The sequence below is a fragment of the Kogia breviceps genome, chromosome 8 (genome assembly GCF_026419965.1).
Source record: "Kogia breviceps isolate mKogBre1 chromosome 8, mKogBre1 haplotype 1, whole genome shotgun sequence".
In the NCBI taxonomy this organism is placed as follows: domain Eukaryota; kingdom Metazoa; phylum Chordata; class Mammalia; order Artiodactyla; family Physeteridae; genus Kogia; species Kogia breviceps.
The window spans coordinates 106852329-106871067 of NC_081317.1; the positions used below are offsets into that span (position 1 = coordinate 106852329).

Genomic DNA, 18739 nt, shown 5'->3' on the forward strand with positions numbered 1-18739 from the left:
CTTCCCTGGTGGCGCAGTGGTTGAGGGTCCGCCTGCCGATGCAGGGGATACGGGTTCGTGCCCCGGTCCGGGAAGATCCCACATGCCGCGGAGCGGCTGGGCCCGTGAGCCATGGCCGCTGAGCCTGAGCGTCCAGAGCCTGTGCCCCGCAATGGGAGAGGCCACAGCAGTGAGAGGCCCGCGTACCGCAAAAAAAAAAAAAAAGAAAAGAAAAAGCAATCTAACTCCTGTAAGAAAAACATTATATCCTTTAGAGTAAGACTTTTAGTAAGAGAGAAATCAATAGGAATAATATACTTGAACTTTCAAAAAGCCTATTACATTGCTTGTGTTTAATTGAAGAAATGATAATTCAAAAATTAGTTACTTTACGGTTTGGGAAGGTGGATTTTTTTTTCATGAATTAGAAGAAGCTTAGGGTTGGGAAACAGTTAAAAACAGTTAATAAAGGACTTAATGGTACTTGCTCTTACTGAATTTTTTAGATTGTCTACATGAGGAATATATGACATTTTTAGCTTTTTTAGGAGGAGGAAGGAAAGGAGCTAATATTTACTAGATATATTCCAGGTACGAAATTTTTTTTTTTTTAATTTTTTCCCACTGTAATGTTCTCAGTCCAGTGAAAGAGGTGACATAATGCCCATGAATGAATTGGAAAAAATGAAGCTTTGTCTTAATTAAGTTACTTACCTAAGATCAAAAGCAAGTAAGTGATAGAGTCAGGACAGAAACCAGGGCTGTCTGGGCCTGTGGCCCCTGTTCTACTAAAATAAGTCAATGAATGGGATTGATTTCAGAGGAGCTCACAAGGTCGTGAGAGTGAACTAAAACATGTCTGGTGAGTCGTGGTACAAGGAAGCCTAAGGTGTAATGCATTTAGGAAAAAGTTGTTCAAACTGGACTTTTAGGATGATGGTTCTCAAGAGTCAGTTTTGTAGCAGAAAATAGACGATAGATTGTCTCTCAGAGACGTTTTTCAGTGTGTTTCTGGGACCAAATAGGCCAGCACAGGGTCGGGTCTCATTGGAAGATGATACAAACTGAAAATGTCTTCCTTTTCCTTCCTGTAAAACTGTGGTTTATCTGCTCTGTGCTATGTAGTTTACTATCCACATTTAGAGACCTAAGAGAGCTTGAGGTGGGCCAGAGAAGGAAAATGTAAGTGATTAGAAGGTAAGGGACTGCCCATGATAATAGGCTGAAATGATCAGAATCTTCTGTCTGAATAGATGTAGGTGTGGAGCGAGGGTTATTGATTTGGATAAAGGCATGAATATTACTTCATTAGACTAAGTGCATTTTTACCATATTGTGAAATTCCAAGAATCAGAAGGCAATTTATAAAGCCTAAAGCTGGCAAATTTAAGATTAATAAAAGGAAGCACAGGGCAGTAGTGGATGAGGAGAGCTTACAATCCTTATTCTTAAGGTAAGCATTCTAAACTGATCTGGGACGTTTTGGGGTTTTTTTAAATAATAGCCCAAAGATCATCGTCTCTAAAAAATTAGAATAAAATCTTCTTATATTTTCATTATTTTGGAAAGTATGAAATACTAGCTTATTCACACATTTAAACTTAAATCTTTGAGCAGTTTTAGAAGCGATATTTAAGACCAGTGTTGGAAACTGAACAGAAGTGACCTGCAGTGTGTTGAATGAGGTATTGTGTGGCAAAGGCTGATCTATAAGGAAATTGTAACAATTTATCATTTTTGATTTAGGGTGTTTTCAGATTTACTCCAGAGAACCAACTCATGATTCTGAGTAATCTCAATACTCGGTGGAACAAGCTTAATCCTAAAGGCTACATTATGTCATTCAATGGTATTTGCCAAGTCCAGCAGAACTAAATAAGAATGATAGTACCAGAGTAGCAAAAATCCACAGGGATTTTACTTTCTGTTTGATAGCAAAAGGGACCATCTATATCTAGAGATGCTCTGAAGCTACCTTCCTGGAGCAGCTGTTTCATAGAGAATTTTCATAACTATCTACAAAAAAGAATGAAAGTTTGAATTCTATCCAAACAAAATAACAAATCAAAATAATTCTTAGCTTTGAGACCCTTAGGTTTGAAGTCATAGCATTATATTCCTTAAAACTGAATAAATAATGCTGTGTCATTTTTTTAGGAATTTCTCTTCCCTGTGGGGTCTGTGGAAAGAGAAGCTATTGGAAATTTTGATTGTTCTTAGCCTGAAACTTTAGGTTATTATCATTAGCAAGGAAAAGGACTTTTAAAATTTATTTGATGTGAAAGATGTCCAATTCTTACTCTGTATTAAATAAATTACTCTTAAAACTTTTGGCTTGGGCTTCCCTGGTGGCGCAGTGGTTGAGAGTCCGCCGGACAATGCAGGGGACACGGGTTCGTGCCCCGGTCCGGGAAGATCCCACATGCCGCCGAGCGGCTGGGCCCGTGAGCCATGGCCGCTGAGCCTGTGCGTCCGGAGCCTGTGCTCCGCAACGGGAGAGGCCGCAACAGTGAGAGGCCCGTGTACCACAAAAAGAAACAAAAACAAAAAACTTTTGGCTTAAGTAGTTTTGAATAAACCTTGGAAAATGTTTGGAAAGCAATTTGTCTAAAAATCTCCTTCTAGGGTAAAACCTAATGCCTAAGAGTGGAGGCTATAGAGACCATTTGCCTGGGTTTGAATACTGGCCCTGCTACTTACCGCTTATAGAAACTTGGGCAGTCACTTAATTTATGTCTCAGATTCCTCATCTGTAGAATGGAATAGTAATAGTTCCTTTTTTTTTTTACAGGATTGTTGTAAGGTAAATGCATGTAAAGTGCTTAGACTGATGCTTGTCTCTTGATAAATGCTTAATAAATACTAGTTATTTTAAGTTCTTATAAATTGTTTACTTCCTCAGCCCAACTCCCAGTTATTTATTTTCTCATTACTTTATATTTGTTAGCATATACTTTTTGATGTTCCCCTTTGTTTTTAATTATGAAAAATTTTGAATGTATACAAAAGTAAAGAGGACATTACAATGGCCCTTCATACACGTATCACCCAGATTCAACGATTATCAATGTTTTCCACACTTTAGTTACACTATATCTCCAAATATACTTTTTTCAGATTCATATTCTTTTTTTTAAATTGAGGAATATTCAAATCTCAGGTTCATATTCTGTGTTTAGACATAACAGTGAAACTCACTCAAGTTTTTTTTGTTTGTTTGTTTGTTTTGCGGTGTGCGGGCCTCTCACTGTTGTGGCCTCTCCCGTTGCGGAGCACAGGCTCCGGACGCGCAGGCTCAGCGGCCACGGCTCACGGGCCCAGCCGCTCCGCGGCATGTGGGATCTTCCCGGACCGGGCCACGAACCCGTGTTCCTCTGCATCGGCAGGCGGACTCTCAACCACTGCGCCACCAGGGAAGCCCCTGAAGTTTTTTTTTAAGATATTAAATACTCTGATCTTAGATCATTTTGTCAGCCTTTTTGGAAAAATGACATCTTTCTTACATAAAAATTATTGATGCACAAGCTTATGATTTTTGTATATTTTCTGTCTAGATTTGTCTTCTGTAGTAGGAAGGATTAGTGTTCCTTTTCTCCTTTTTTAAAATGTGAATTCTCCTTTACAGTCAGAAGAAGAAGTTGCAGAAGGAGAGAAAGAAGTGGATGCTTTGAAGAAAAGTGTAGACTGGGTGTCCGACTGGTCCAGTAGACCTGAAAACATTCCACCTAAGTAAGTCAGTACATGGTTCTGTGCAGTGGACACAGTGCCTGTAGTGTGGGCCTGCTAATTCCCGAGGTATTTTCAGCAAATGCATTTCTGACACCTGCCTCTGCATTTCTTCCCCCAGGGAGTTCCACTTCAGGCACCCTAAACGTTCCGTTTCCTTAAGCATGAGAAAAAGTGGAGCCATGAAGAAAGGGGGCATTTTCTCTGCAGAATTCCTTAAGGTGTTCATTCCATCTCTCTTCCTTTCCCATGTTTTGGCTTTGGGGCTGGGGTAAGTACTGGTCAATGCCTGAAGTTTCTTCCATTCATTTTATTCACAGATTTTATTTCCAGCTGTAAGAAATACATGTGAAAGCAGTTTGTGTTGTTGTCCTTCTAATGTTGCAGCGCAAGTGGGGTGAACTTAAAAGAATTATTGAGGTCAATTCACTTTTGGTATATAGGGTTCCCCTGCTCTCTGAAAGCAAAGCATGTCTATGAAGCCTTCCGTAAGCTGAAATGGTGTAAAGCGAAGAAGCAGTTACCTTAGGACACATCTCGCTAACTGATGCACAACATACATTGAGATAAAGCACAGATGCTCACAAATGGCAGTTCAAAGCTATGGCAGCTGGATGCTGAGGTGCTGAGTGTGGTTCCTGGGAAGGAGGCGCTGTCACTGCTCGGAGTGCGCCTCCTCGCTGAACACTGTTCACTTTTTGCCCTTTTTTTATAAAAGTGAAAATCCTCTTCGAATTTCTTTCAATTATCGAAAACAGGTACTAACATAAGTCTAACCTACATAGCGAAGTGATGAAAAGCAAACTTTGGAAAAGCGGGAGATACCTAACCAATAAGCATTTTTAATAGTAGAGTTTTTTCTTATTTGAAAATAAGTTGTTCATATGATTTACTACCCTAAATGTTCATTTTAAAGTGAGCTCTTCTATATTTGATTTTTCTTTTTGGGTTTTGTTGTTGTTGTTTATAAATTACTCAAGATAAGCTGAGTTATAAAGTAAATTAATCTTTAGTGTATAAAGTTGGCGTTGATGTGAGCATTTCTCTTTCCCAAATGGGAAAATACACCATTTTATTGAGTAGTCCTTGAGTGCAACTGGAGAGCTGGTTGGGGTTACTACTGTTTTCTCTTTGTATTGACAGCATTTTTCTTTCCTTCTAAAATTGACCCCACATTTACCTGCAATTCATTAATTTTTCAGGAATTTCTTTTTTTTTTTTAATAGCTCTTTATTGGAGTATAATCGCTTCACAATACTGTGTTAGTTTCTGTTGCACAACAGAGCGAATCAGCCATATGCGTACACATGTCCCCATATCCCCTCCCTCTTGAGCCTCCCTCCCACTCTCCCTATCCCACCCCTCTAGGTCATCGCAAAGCACTGATTGCGTCTCCCTGTGCTGTGCTGCTGCTTCCCACCAGCCAACTATTTTACATTCAGTAGTGTATATATGTCGATGCTACTCTCACTTCGCCCCAGCTTGGCCCTCCCACCGCATGTCCTCAAGTCCATTTTCTATGTCTGCCTCCTTATTCCTGCCCTGCAACTAGGTTCATCAGTAGCATTTTCTTTTTTTTACATTCCATATACATGCGTTAGCGTACGGTATTTGTTTTTCTCTTTCTGACTTACTTCACTCTGTATGACAGACTCTCAGGTCCATCCACCTCATTACAAAAAACTCAATTTCGTTTCTTTTTATGGCTGAGTAATATTCTATTGTATATATGTGCCACATCTTCTGTATCCATTCATCTGTCAATGGACATTTAGGTTGGTTCCATAGCCTGGCTATTGTAAATAGCGCTGCAGTGAACATTGTGGTACTTGTCGCTTTTTGAATTATGGTTTTCTCAGGGTATATGTCCAGCAGTGGGATTTCTGGGTCATATGGTAGTTCTATTTTTAGTTTTTTAAGGAACCTCCATACTGTTCTCCATAGTGATTGTATCAATTTACATTCCCACCAACAGTGCAGGAGGGTTCCCTTTTCACCACACCCTCTCCAGCATTTATTGTTCGTAAATTTTTTGATGATGGCCATTCTGACTGGCGTGAGGTGATACCTCATTGTAGTTTTGATTTGCATTTCTCTAATAATTAGTGATGTTGAGCATCTTTTCATGTGCCTCGGCTATCTGTTTGTCTTCCTGGGTGAAATGTCTATTTAGGTCTTCCACCCATTTTTTAACTGGATTGTTTGTTTTTTTGATATTGAGCTCCATGAGCTCTTTGTATATTTTAGAGATTAATCCTTGTCTGTTGTTTCATTTGCAAATATTTTCTCCCATTTTGAGTGTTGTCTTTTTGTCTTGTTTATGGTTTCCTTTGCTGTGCAAAAGCTTTTAAGTCCCATTTGTTTATTTTTGTTTTTATTTCTGTTACTCTAGGAGGTGGGTCAAAAAAAATCTTGCTGTAGTTTATGTCTAAGAGTGTTTTTCCTATGTTTTCCTCTTAAGAGTTTTATAGTGTCAGGTCTTACATTTAGGTCTTTAATCCCATTTGGAGTTTATTTTTGTGTATGGTGTTAAGTAGGGTTCTAATTTCATTCTTTTGCATGTAGCTGTCCAGTTTTCCCAGCAGTGAAGAGGCTGTCTTTTCTCCATTGTATGTTCTTGCCTCCTTTGTCGTAAATTAGGTGCCCATACGTGCATGGGTTTATCTCTGGGCATTCTATCCTGTACCATTGATCTATATTTCTGTTTTTGTGCCAGTACCATACTGTCTTGATTACTGTAGCTTTTTGGTATAGTTTGAAATGGGGGAGCCTCATTCCTCCAACTCCATTTTTCTCTCTCAAGATTGCTTTGGCTATTTGGGGTCTTTTGTGTTTCCATATGAATTGTAAGATTTTTTTGTTCTAATTCTGTGAAGAATGCCATTGGTAGTTTGATAGGGTTTGCGTTGAAACTGTAGATTGCTTTGGGTACTATAGTCATTTTCACAGTATTGATTCTTCTAATCCGAGAACATGGTATATTTCTCCATCTGTTCATGTCATCTTTGATTTCTTTCATCAGTGTGTTATAGTTTTTTGAGTACAAGTCTTTCACCTCCTTAGGCAGGTTTATTCCTAGGTATTTTATTCTTTTTGTTGCAGTGGTAAATGGGAGTGTTTCCTTAATTTCTCTTTCTGATTTTTTGTTGTTGGTATATAGGAAAGCCAGAGACTTCTGTGCATTAATTTTGTATTCTGCAACCTTCCCAAATTCATTGATTAGTTTTAGTAGCTTTCTGGTGGCATCTTTAGGATCTTCTGTGTATAGTATCATGTCATCAGCAGACAGTGACAGCTTTACTTCTTCTTTTCCAATTTTGTATTCCTTTTATTTCTTCTTTGATTGCTGTGGCTAGGACTTCCAAAACTATGTTGAATAAGAGTGGCGAGAGGGATATCCTTCTCTTGTTCCTGATCTTAGTGGAAATGCTTTCAGTTTTTCACTATTGAGTATGATGCTTGCTGTGGGTTTGTCATATATGGCCATTATTATGTTGAGGTAGGTTCCCTCTATGCCCATTTTCTGAAGAGCTTCTTTCATAAATGGGTGTTGAATTTTGTCAAAAGCTTTTTCTGCATCTATTGAGATGATCATATGGTTTTTATTCCTTAATTTGTTAATATGGTGTATCACATTGATTGATTTGCATATACTGAAGAATCCTTGCATTCCTGGGGTAAATCCCACTTGATCATGGTGTATGATCCTTTTAATGTGCTGTTGGAGTCTGTTTGCTAGTATTTTGTTCAGGATTTTTGCATCTATGTTCATCACTGATATTGGTCTGTAATTTTCTTTTTTTGTGATATCTTTTTCTGGTTTTGGTATCAGGGTGGTGGTTGCTTTGTAGAATGAATTTGGGAGTGTTTCTTCCTCTGCAATTTTTTGGAAGAGTTTGAGAAGGATCGGTGTTAGCTCTTCTCTAAATGTTTGATAGAATTCGTGTGTGAAGCCATCTGGTCCTGGACTTTTGTTTGTTGGAAGATTTTTAATTATGGTTTCAATGTCATTTCTTGTGATAGGTCTGTTCATATTTTCTAATTCTTCCTGATTCAGTCTTGGAAAATTGTACCTTTCCAAGAATTTGTCAATTTCTTATGGTTGTCCATTTTTTTGGCATAGAGTTGTTTTTAGTAGTCTCTTATAATCCTTTGTATTTCTGCAGTGTCAGTTGTGATTTCTCCATTTTCATTTCTGATTTTATTGATTTGCATCTTCTCCCTTTTTTTCTTGATGAGTCTGGCAAGGGTTTATCAATTTTGTTTATCTTCTCAAAGAATCAGCTTTTCGTTTTATTGATCTTTGCTATTGTTTTCTTTGTTTCTGTTTCATTTATTTCTACTCTGATCTTTATGATTTCTTTTCTTCTATGGACTTGGGGTTTTCTTTGTTCTTCTCTCACTAGTTGTTTTAAGTGTAGTGTTAGGTTGTTTATTTGAGATTTTTCTTGTTTCTTGAGGTGAGATTGTATTGCTATAAACTTCCCTCTTAGAACTGCTTTTGCTGTTTCCCATAGGTTTTGGGTTGTTGTGTTTTCAATGTCATTTGTTTCTATGTATTTTTAAATTTCCTCTTTGATTTCTTCAGTGGTCTCTTGGTTATTTACTAGCACACCGTTTAGCCTCCATGTATTTGTATTTTTTACAGTTTTTTTTTCTGTAACTGATTTCCAGTCTCATAGCATTGTGGTCAGAAAAGATACTTGATGTGATTTCAATTTTCTTAAATTTTCTGAGGCTTGATTAGTGACCCAAGGTGTGATCTATCCTGGTGAATGTTCCACGTGCACTTGAGAAGAAAGTGTATTCTGCCACTTTGGGGTGGAATGGTCTATAAATATCAATTAGATCTGTCTGGTCTATTGTGTCATTTAAAGCTTGTGTTTCCGTATTTATTTTCTGCTTGGATGATCTGTCCCTTGGTATAGTGGGATAGTAATGTCCTCTACTATTATTGTGTTACTGTCGATTTCTCCTTTCATGGTTGTTAGCATTTGCCTTATGTATTGAGGTGCTCTTGTGTTGCGTGCATAAACATTTATAATTGTTATGTATCTTCTTCTTGGATTGATCCTTTGATCATTATGTAGTGTCCCTCCTTATCTCTTGTAACAGTCTTTATTTTAAAGTCTTATTTTATCTGATACAAATGTTGCTACTCCAGCTTTCTTTTGATTTCCATTTGCATGGAGTAGCTTTTTCCATCCCTTCACTTTCAGTCGTGTGTGTCCCTAGGTCTGAAGTGGGTCTCTTGTAGACAGCATATATATGGGTCTTGTTTTTGTATCCATTCAGCCAGTCTGTGTCTTTTGGTTGGGCCATTTAATCCATTTACATTCAAGGTTATTATTGATATGTATGTTCCTCTTACCATTTTCTTAATTGCTTTGGGTTTGTTTTTATGGGTCCTTTTCTTTTTTGTGTGTTTCCCACTTAGAGAAGTTTCTTTAGCATTTGTTGTAAAGCTGGTTTGGTGGTGCTGAATCCTCTTAGCTTTTGCTTATCTGAAAAGCTTTTGACTTCTCCATCGAATCTGAATGAGATCCTTGCCAGGTAGAATAATCTTGGTTGTAGGTTTTTCTCTTTCATCACTTTAAGGATATCCTGCCACTACCTTCTGGCCTGCAGAGTTTCCGCTGAAAAATCAGCTGATAACATTATGGGGATTCCTTTGTATGTTATTTTTTTTTTCCTTGCTGCTTTTAATATTTTTTCTTTGGATTTAATTTTTGTTAGTTTGATTAATATGTGTCTTGGTGTGTTTTTCCTAGGGTTTATCCTGTATGGGACTCTCTGTGCTTCCTTGACTTGTGTGATTATTTCCTTTCCCATGTTAGGGAAGTTTTCAACTATGATCTCTTCAAATATTTTTGCAGACCCTCTCTTTTTCTTTTCTTCTTCTAGGACCCCTATAATTCGAATGTTGGTGCATTTAGTGTTGTCCCTGAGGTTTCTGAGATTGTCTTCAATTTTTTTCATCCTTTTTTCTTTATTCTGCTCCTCGGCAGTTATTTCTACCATTTTGTCTTCTAGCTCTCTTATTCATTCTTCTGCCTCAGTTATTCTGTTATTGATTCCTTCTAGTGTATTTTTCTTTTCAGTTATTGTGTTGTTCATCTCTTTTTGTTTGTTCTTCTAGATCTTTGTTAAACATTTCTTGAATTTTCTCAATCCGTGCCTCCATTCTATTTCTGAGATTCTGGATGATCTTAACTATCATTACTCAGAATTCTTTTTCAGGTAGATTGCCTATTTCCTCTTCATCTATTTGGTCTTGTAGGTTTTTACCTTGCTCCTTCATCTGTGACATATTTTTTTGCCATCTCATTTTTTTTTTTTTTTTTAAATGAGTGGGATTGTGTTCCTGTCTTACTGGTTGTTTGGCCTGAGGCTTCCAACACTGGAGTTTGTAGGCTATTGGGTAGAGCTGGTTCTTGGTGCTGAGATGAGGAACTCCATGAGACTTCACTCCGATGAATATTCCCTGGGGTCTGAGGTTCTCTGTTAGTCCAGTGGTTCAGACTCGGATCTCCTACCACAGGAGCTTCAGCCTGACCCCAGGCTCGTGAACCAAGATCCTGCAAGCCGCCGGTTCACTTTGGGCTTCTCCTGTCTCCTTGGGCATCAGAGTCCCCCACCAGTGACCGGCAGGCGCCCTAGTTGTGGGGACACTCCAACCCCACATCTTCCCACACCACCGTCTTGACTCCTCCAGGGATGTCTTTTAAATTCTTCTTTTTTTCTTGATTTGAACAGTTGAGGAAATATACTTTTGAAATATTTTAGGAGTTAAACACTTGTGGTTAAATATTTTTAAGACATATCTGCTATTCTCTTTGAGCATGCCCAGTGGGTCCTTTTCTGTATATAATGTGCAGAAGAAGTACAGCATCTTTTACCTTCCCTTTAAGGAGCTCAGCATATGGGAGAGATGTTCACAGTAATGAACTTGGAAACATACGTGACTTTCCCACACGTACCTCCTGTCTTTCTGGGTGCCTGATCTGCTTTTGTGAGGGTGAGGACAGTGATGGCACACAGCAAAGCAGGGAGTGCGTGAGGATGCTCTGTGGGGTAGGAGTTGACGTTCCCCTGCGGCATTGGCTGCGCAGTAGTTCATTTGCCCTCAAGAGGCTGGTCAGCTTTTGTACCTTGGAGGATCTCTTCCTTTTATGAATCTTCAGACTGTTTCTCTTGCTGGCATAAGTGTAACTGTTGTTATAGATGAATGTAGAAAACAAAAGGATTCTAAAAAGTAAAGTTGGTTTTATTACATTGGGGTGCCGGGCTGGTTCCATCTTTTCCTTAACTTCCCTTCTGCTTCTGTTATATAAGGGTCAAACACTTGCTTGGCCTGGGAAAGTAATATAAGGCCCTCATCCTTAAGAGTTAAACTGTTAGTAAGAGCATTTTAAAGCACTGGCAGCTTTGTAATTTGGTTTATTACTGTATTTTGTGTCTGAAATATCAGTAGAATTTTCTGTCCACCACAGCGGACCGTCTCAAAGGAGGTTGGCTCTGCTTTACTCTTTGAAGGGATCTGTTCTCTCTGGCTTTGCTTTGTCTAATCACTGCGCCAGTGATGTCCAGTCCTGCCCAATGAGTAAACATAATCATATAAAACCAGTTTAGCTAGCTGATGACTAGCTTTAAGTAAGTCAGTGATGATTTCAGGGTGTTAGGGAACTGTACACATGGACCTTTAGAGCCTTATACAATGGCTGAAAGTTTTCATTTGTAAGTACAGTTCAGCCTGTGGGCAAGTTGGTATAGAGCTGTTGAAACAGATGAAACATGATATACTCTGTTTCCTTTCAGCATCTACATTGGAAAACGACTCAGCACACCTTCTGCCAGCACTTACTGAGGGAAAAGAAGAGCCCCTGGGAAAGCGTGTGACTTGTGAAGTGGTGTATTGTCACAGTAGTTTATTTGAACTTGAGACCATTGTAAGCATGACCCAACCTACACCCTATTTTTACATATCCAAGTTCCAGTAACTCTCAAATCCAGTATTTTATTCAAACTCTGTTGAGGCATTTTACTAACCTCATTCCCTTTTTGGCCTGTAAAACACTTTAGAATTTCCTAACAGAGTTTACTGTTGTTTAGAAATTTGCAAGGGCTTCTTTTCTGCAAATGCCACCAGCAGATTATAATTTTGTCAACAATGCTGTTGTCTCCTTTTAGTACCACCAGACTTAGACCTGCATCATTCATGGTATAAATTTTACTCTTGCAAGATAACTCCCATCATTCTCTTACAGCAAGACCAGGTTAGCAAATGATACAAAAGCTTTGTTGTTTTCTTTTTCTTTTTTTTTTTTTTTTTTTAAGACAAAGGCAAGCTTCCCTAAGCTTGAATTTATAGTTATTAAAAAAGAAAACAAAAACAAACAAAATAGGACACAAGAAAAGAAAATATCCTGGGCAATAAAAAATTATTTTAAACCAGCTTTGGAGCCACTTTTTGTCTAAGCCTCTCAATGGCGCCTTTTAATTTGTAGGAGGCAAGCTATATAAATGATAGGTATAAAATAGAAGAACTAGAATACATCAGCAGATTTTAATACTAGTATGTTATAATGCTGTCTTTTCTATGGTGTAGAATCTTTACTTCTGGTAAGGAATGTCTCAGGCCTAGAAATCTATGAAATTGCTTTGGGGACTTCTTTGTGTGTGTTTGGTATTTCTGTGTTTATTAGCTGCATGTGAATTTTTCATGACTTTGATTTTTTTTTTTTTTATTTTTTCCTAAGAGGCTTTGGAATGAGTTCCAATTTGTGGTATAAATACAGGCTTCTTGTTTTAGGAAGCATCACTTATATTCTAAAGCCTTTAAACTCTGAAGATAATTGTTTCAGAGTTATTTCAAGCACTTGGGCAACTTTGAAAACCAGACTTGGGTTGTGGGAACAGTTGACAGAGTTCTGAAGAGATGCCATTGGTTTTCTGCTCTCTCCCTTTCTCATGTTTACTGTACAACCTGCCCAAGGCGATTCCTGTGATTGTGCAGGCACTAGCCATTTCCTTCTCCTGTAGCCATCTTTTCAGTTATGTTCAACTCCTGAAGTTCCAGAACACTCAACAGCTTCCTTTAATGATATACTTTTTGGTTCATTTCTCAAATGTGAAGCTTTAGGACCAAATTGTTAGAAAGCAACAGATTCACCAGTCATTTCAAGTAGGTTTATTGACTTTCTGAACACACAGCATGATTCTGAAGGATACTATTATATGTTTTATATATAAATAATTACTGTTTATGGTATAGGCATTGAATATTTAGAGAACCATTGTTAATTTGAAGGCTAGCAATCTATTCAGTAAATAAGGAGCATCAGGTTGACTTGAATAAAAGCACTCTGACCACCAGGTTTGCTAGTTTGCAGAAACTATCTGAGTCTTTTCTCTCTTGTATGAAGTTTTGTAAAGTTGATGTGTTATAGTGGAAAATAACATACAGATTAAACAAAAAAATTAACTTCTGACTCTCTTTTTTCAAGAATGTAGCTGGCTGTCTTTAAGAAAGATGAGCTATCCAAATAGTCTTCTGAATTCTTTGACTTTGTTTTTCTTTCTAGATTTTAGTGTCTAAATAATTTTGGACATTTAAAAAATTATTCCTTGTTTCTATCTTACTCACAAATCTGGTAACACTTGATTTGCCTTCTGTAACCTATTTATTTCAAGTCTTCATATTTCTTTGGGAAGAAAGTAAATCTGCTGGCCCACTGACTTTGAAAAGCCTGAATAAAATTAGAAAGGCCGGTAAAGTTAGGAGGACTAAAGAGCTAAACCGTTCTAATATACAGTTTGTATTACAGTTGGTATCATGGGAGGAAAAAATAAAATTATACTTAAAGAAAAGCAGCTTTTTACAGGCAACACATTACTGTCTTTTGAAATTTAGTAGTAATCTTGTCAGGTGTGTGGCTGAATTTGGGTATATTTGTGGGGTTTTTTCCAACATTGAAAATAAATTTAGTCCTGCCCTTTTTCTTAAAATAGCTCTGAAATTTTGGACTATTACTTTAAACATGAATACATGATCACAGTAGAACTTAATCATAAGATGAAGTCATGCAGTATTTATTGGTAACCCTAACATCTGGGGTAAATGTTTATGCTCCTACCCAGGTTTGTGTTGAATGGAAACAGATTGTGGGATTGGAAAGGAGAATTCGACAATTAACAGTTGACATTTTTAAGATTAATGTTTAGGAAGCTTTACACCTGTTTACAATTTGAGGACGAAAAAGGCAGTCTTCATTTTTCTTATGTTTGATGAAAACTGGCTTAAGATATTTGTAAATATAATCAAGAGCAAAACTGCACAAACTTGCACATGGAAAAGTGCAGCAAGTTACTTTGATTGCAGTAAAAACATCTATTCTAAAAAATGAAAACTGAAGACTTAGATGAATTTTCAAGTGAACCAGTTGTTGAAATTATCGGAATTAACTGAGCCAAAGTGATTATGCATTCTTCATCTATTTAGTTAGCACTTTGTATCATTATATACAGTTTACATTCCATGTATAACTTGTAGCTACAAACATTTTGTGCCATTAAAGCTCTCACAGAACTCTTTCTGTCAGTACGTTATTTTATGTCCCGTGTGTTGCCTGGGAGTTCAGGGGAAAAGAGGCCTTACCTGTCTACATACATGTTCTCCATAGTTGAGTTCCTCAAATCCTCGAGGGACTGCCAGTGTGCCAATTACATAGGAGTGGACGATATTCCTGCCCTCCTGAGGCTGCCACACTCAGGAAAGAGCCAGCACGCGATGTAATTACTTATGGGGCCATAACCGTCAGAGCATTTGTTCTGCCAGAGGGCGTCAGGGCTCACAGAGGAGGGGGTCTATTGTAGGATGAGTCAAGTGCTCAACAAATGCAAAGGGAATTAATTACAAGCATGCCTGCAGCTGACACATGTGAAAATACATTCGGGAAATAACGAGGCTCACTGGCTGGAAAACACGGTGGCTAGAGAGGACCCTGAAAATGTAGTGAAGTGTTGAACCAAACTGAAGTTTACATGCCCTCGGGTTGAATTTATTTGGACAGTCATTGGGTTACTTTTGAGGGGTTTATTTATTTATTTTATTTTTGAGGGGTTTATTTAAAGCAGGGAAATGCTTGAAGACTTAAGTTGTAGATAGTTATGAAAGAGTGAAGCAAAGAGAACCAGAGGCCAGGAGACCCGTGAGTTCTCTGAGGAAGGAATAGGAGCCTGCCCTCAGCTGTAAGCCTAGGGATAGGAAAGGTGGGCCGGGGTAGATTGGGGAGACAAAGCCGAATCGATGGTGAGATGGTTGAGAAAGGAAGAAGGCATGTGACATTAATGTGACGATGCCATTAACTGAGAAAGGACCAGAGGAGGAGTGGAGTGGTAGGGGAAGAGAGAGAGGATTTCAACTTTGAATACATTGACCTGGTTTGAACATAACCAGCAGACACTTTTTTTTTTTTTTTTTTTTTTGCGGTACGCGGGCCTCTCACTGTCGCGGCCTCTCCCGTCGCGGGGCACAGGCTCCGGACGCGCAGGCTCAGCGGCCACGGCTCACGGGCCCAGCCGCTCCGCGGCACGTGGGATCTTCCTGGACCGGGGCACAAACCCGCGTCCCCTGCATCGGCAGGCGGGCTCTCAACCACTGCGCCACCAGGGAAGCCCCAGACACTTCTTAAATAGAACTAAAACTCAGAAAAGTCTGGAGTGGAAATGGAAACACACACTGAGACACGCATGTGTGTTGTATCATATTTGAAGATTTGGCCGTGAGGACAGACGGGAGAAGTCGGCGGAGTAGTGGGGAAGGGCAGCATTTGAAGACTGAGCAGAAGAGAGCTCGAAAAGGTGGGTGATGTAAGTAGTGCGGTAGGAGAACCACGCCTCAACGAAAAGGCGTGGTGACCAATCGTGTCCAATTTAGTGGCTGAAGAGGGTGAATTGAAGGGTAGCTTTTGAACTGGGCAGTTGAATCACTGCTGATCTTTGCAAGAGCAGTTCTGTCAGAGCAAAAGAGGGGTCCCAGGTTAAACTGAATTGGGTCAATGAATGAATAGCCATTAAGAAGTGTTGACTTTTCTTGATCAATTTGGAGAAGAAGAAAATGAAGGGAAGATTTCCCAGAGGAGACCGGATGGTAGGATTGTTTGCTTAGGTTGGGATATAGAGAGAGGAGGAATGAGTTTGTAGGCCAAGGAGGAAGTGCAAAGGGAAATACTGAAGATTGGGGGGGAGCCGATAAATAACAAGATAAAGTCCTGGAGGGAATAGGCAGGATTTATTAAGGACTCAGAGGGGAGATTTACCTTGGGAAGGGGGAGAGGGGCTTTTGGAATCGCTCAAAATTCACAAAACCCAAATACTTAGAACAGGAAATAAAGAGGTAGGTGAGAAGAGGTGAAGAGAGATCTGTGAAGAGGTGAAGGAGCTGTAAATTGGGGAAATCCACGTCTGACGGGCTCCGTTTTCTCCATGAACACTAGGTCTTTGAAAATGAGGATGGTGGTTGGAGGCTGAAGGAGGATGGAACTGTTTTCCATCAATATCTCCTGATCTAAAGGGAGCCGGAACTAAAGCTGAGACTCTTGGAGCCTTTTAATTGCTCTTGGCATCTTTCCCCAGTGTACCTTGATGTTGAGCAGGCTCGAAACCCAGACCTGGCTCTGCCACCTTTCAGCCTAGTCAGTGCTTTTGAGATTTCAGCTGTCTTGGATTAAACTAAATGATCTCTTGGGACTTTTTAATCCTATAATTGCTGTCAGTAAATTACAGTTCGGTCTAAAAAGCAGGATTGAGAATGGCTGAATGTTAAATAGGCATTATGAACATCTTATAAGTATTACTTTATATTTGTTAGTGGAACAAGAAAGCGTGTTTTTCTGAGCATCTCTTTTATGTCTCTTGGTAAATGGACAAGATAAACCAGAATCAGAGGAAAAGCTATAAATTCTGGGAGCAGATGAGTGAGGATTCCAAATCACAAATGATTTAAATCTTTAATCAGTTAGTAAGCCCCATTCCTGACATTTAAACTTTTACATGTTTTAGGCCTGGGATGATTTATTGTACCTCTGCTCTACGAGGGGAATGAAGTTCAAAGTCATAATCACTTTTCTAGATTAATTATAAAATTTAATGAAATCTTTGGAGTGGGGAGAAAAATTTGTAAAGATTACCATGTCATCTACTTCATTTATTACTATTTCGCACTTAAAAACACAAATATAAAGGTCATGAAATTAGTCAGTTTATAAATTCAAATCAAGGGACAAATAGTTTCCGACAAAGGCCTCATTTCTCCAGCTAAGACAGAAAGCACTCAGTCAGAAGTCAATGGACAGGGCTTCCCTGGTGGTGCAGTGGTTAGGAATCTGCCAATGCAGGGGACACGGGTTCGAGCCCTGATCCGGGAAGATCGCATTTGCCGTGGAGCTACTAAGCCCGTGCACCACAACTACTGAGCCTGCGCTCTAGAGCCTGTGAGCCACAACTACTAGAGCCCGCGTGCCACAACTACTGAAGCCCACACGCCTAGAGCACGTGCACCGCAACAAGAGAAGCCACTGCAATGAGAAGCCCGCGCACCGCAACAAAGAGCAGCCCCCGCTCGCTGCAACGAGAGAAAGCCCATGCGCGGCAACGAAGACCCAACACTGCCAAAAATAAGTAAATTAAATAAATTTTTTTTAAAAAGTCAGTGGACAATGACAAGTCCTATAAATAACTGGAAAGAGCTTTTGAGCTGTTTCCAAAGGTTTTGAGTAAGAACTAATGGATGGTGGAGTTGCTGACGAATTTTTAGACTTTGAAATGCAAATTTGAAGTTTGCCTAAGTGAAATGAGGCTGGAAACTTGGGGTGAGGGGAGAAGGGTTACAAATCACATCAGAAATCATTTGCTTACCACTTAGTAAAAGATACACCCCTGCAGTTCGTAGCATTTTTTGAAATGCTCAACAAACAAAAACGTCTTTACTTCCTCAACCTCGATGAATTTGACTTCCGCTTAATGTCCTGTCCTCTACTTTCACTACTAGCATGAATATGGAAAAACTGTGGATATATTGAATAAGGAAAGAAACCACAGGGTTTTTTTAAAAAAAGAGCTCCAAAAGCGATTCTGCTGCACGGCCAAGATGTGGACTCACTGACCCACAGGTACATGGGAAGGATGCCCACAGCTGCAATCGAGGCAGATCTCTACTGGACTTCAGGTCTAGGTATCCAGCTACCGCGGGCATTTTAAACTTCTTACGTCCTAAACGCATCTTGCCCACCTTTCCTGCTGTGTACCCATCTTCTCATGTTGTCTGGAAATTACACAAGTATCCCTTCAGTTGCCCAAACCGGAAATTGCCAATTATTTTCCTTCCGCACTTCTCCAGTCAGTTACCACAGCCTGTTCATTCCACCTTCAAAATAGCCCCACCCGGGCTTCTCTGGTGGCGCGGTGGTTGGGAGTCCGCCTGCCGATGCAGGGGACGCGGGTTCGTGCCCCGGTCCGGGAGGATCCCACGTGCCGCGGAGCGGCTGGGCCCGTGAGCCATGGCCGCTGCGCCTGCGCGGCCGGAGTCTGTGCTCCGCGGCGAGAGTGGCCACAGCAGTGAGAGGCCCGCGTACCGCAAAAAAAAAAAAAAAAAAAAAAAAAATAGCCCCACCTAACTCCTCCCCACCTTCCCCTACCTTAATCCAGGCCGCCCCCCAACCCCCTTTGTTGGGCCACTGCAAGAGCTTCCTGGCTGGTCTCCATGGCAGCCAGAGTAATTGTTCTCAAATACAAATCCGATCAGACCACGGTGTCACCCTTAAATGGTTCCCCATTGTCTTGAGGGCGAAGTTAGTTGTCTAAGGTTGCCGCCAGGCCCTCCTTCTTCATCAGGCTCTTCCCGTCTCAGCCTCACGTCCCCCCGGGGCTGTTCTCCACTCCCTCCCCCAACACAGGTCAGACTGAACAGCTCTTCATGCTCTTCTGACTCCTGGCCTTTGTGAATACGCCTTCCTCGGCCAGGAGAGCTCTTTCC

General features: G+C 39.9%; 1 protein-coding gene across 2 annotated transcripts in view; it reads left to right on the forward strand.

Moving 5' to 3' along the window:
* BNIP3L (BCL2 interacting protein 3 like) overlaps positions 1–13189 on the forward strand; it is a 28331-nt gene extending 15142 nt beyond the window's left edge. For both annotated transcript variants that reach the window (XM_059071744.2, XM_067039916.1), the window contains exons 4-6: positions 3605–3708; positions 3827–3976; positions 11524–13189. In XM_059071744.2, coding sequence (XP_058927727.1) covers positions 3605–3708; positions 3827–3976; positions 11524–11572 — 303 coding nt within the window. In that variant the 3' untranslated portion in view covers positions 11573–13189. The remainder of the gene's footprint in view (positions 1–3604; positions 3709–3826; positions 3977–11523) is intronic.
* The last annotated feature ends 5550 nt before the right edge of the window (positions 13190–18739 follow it).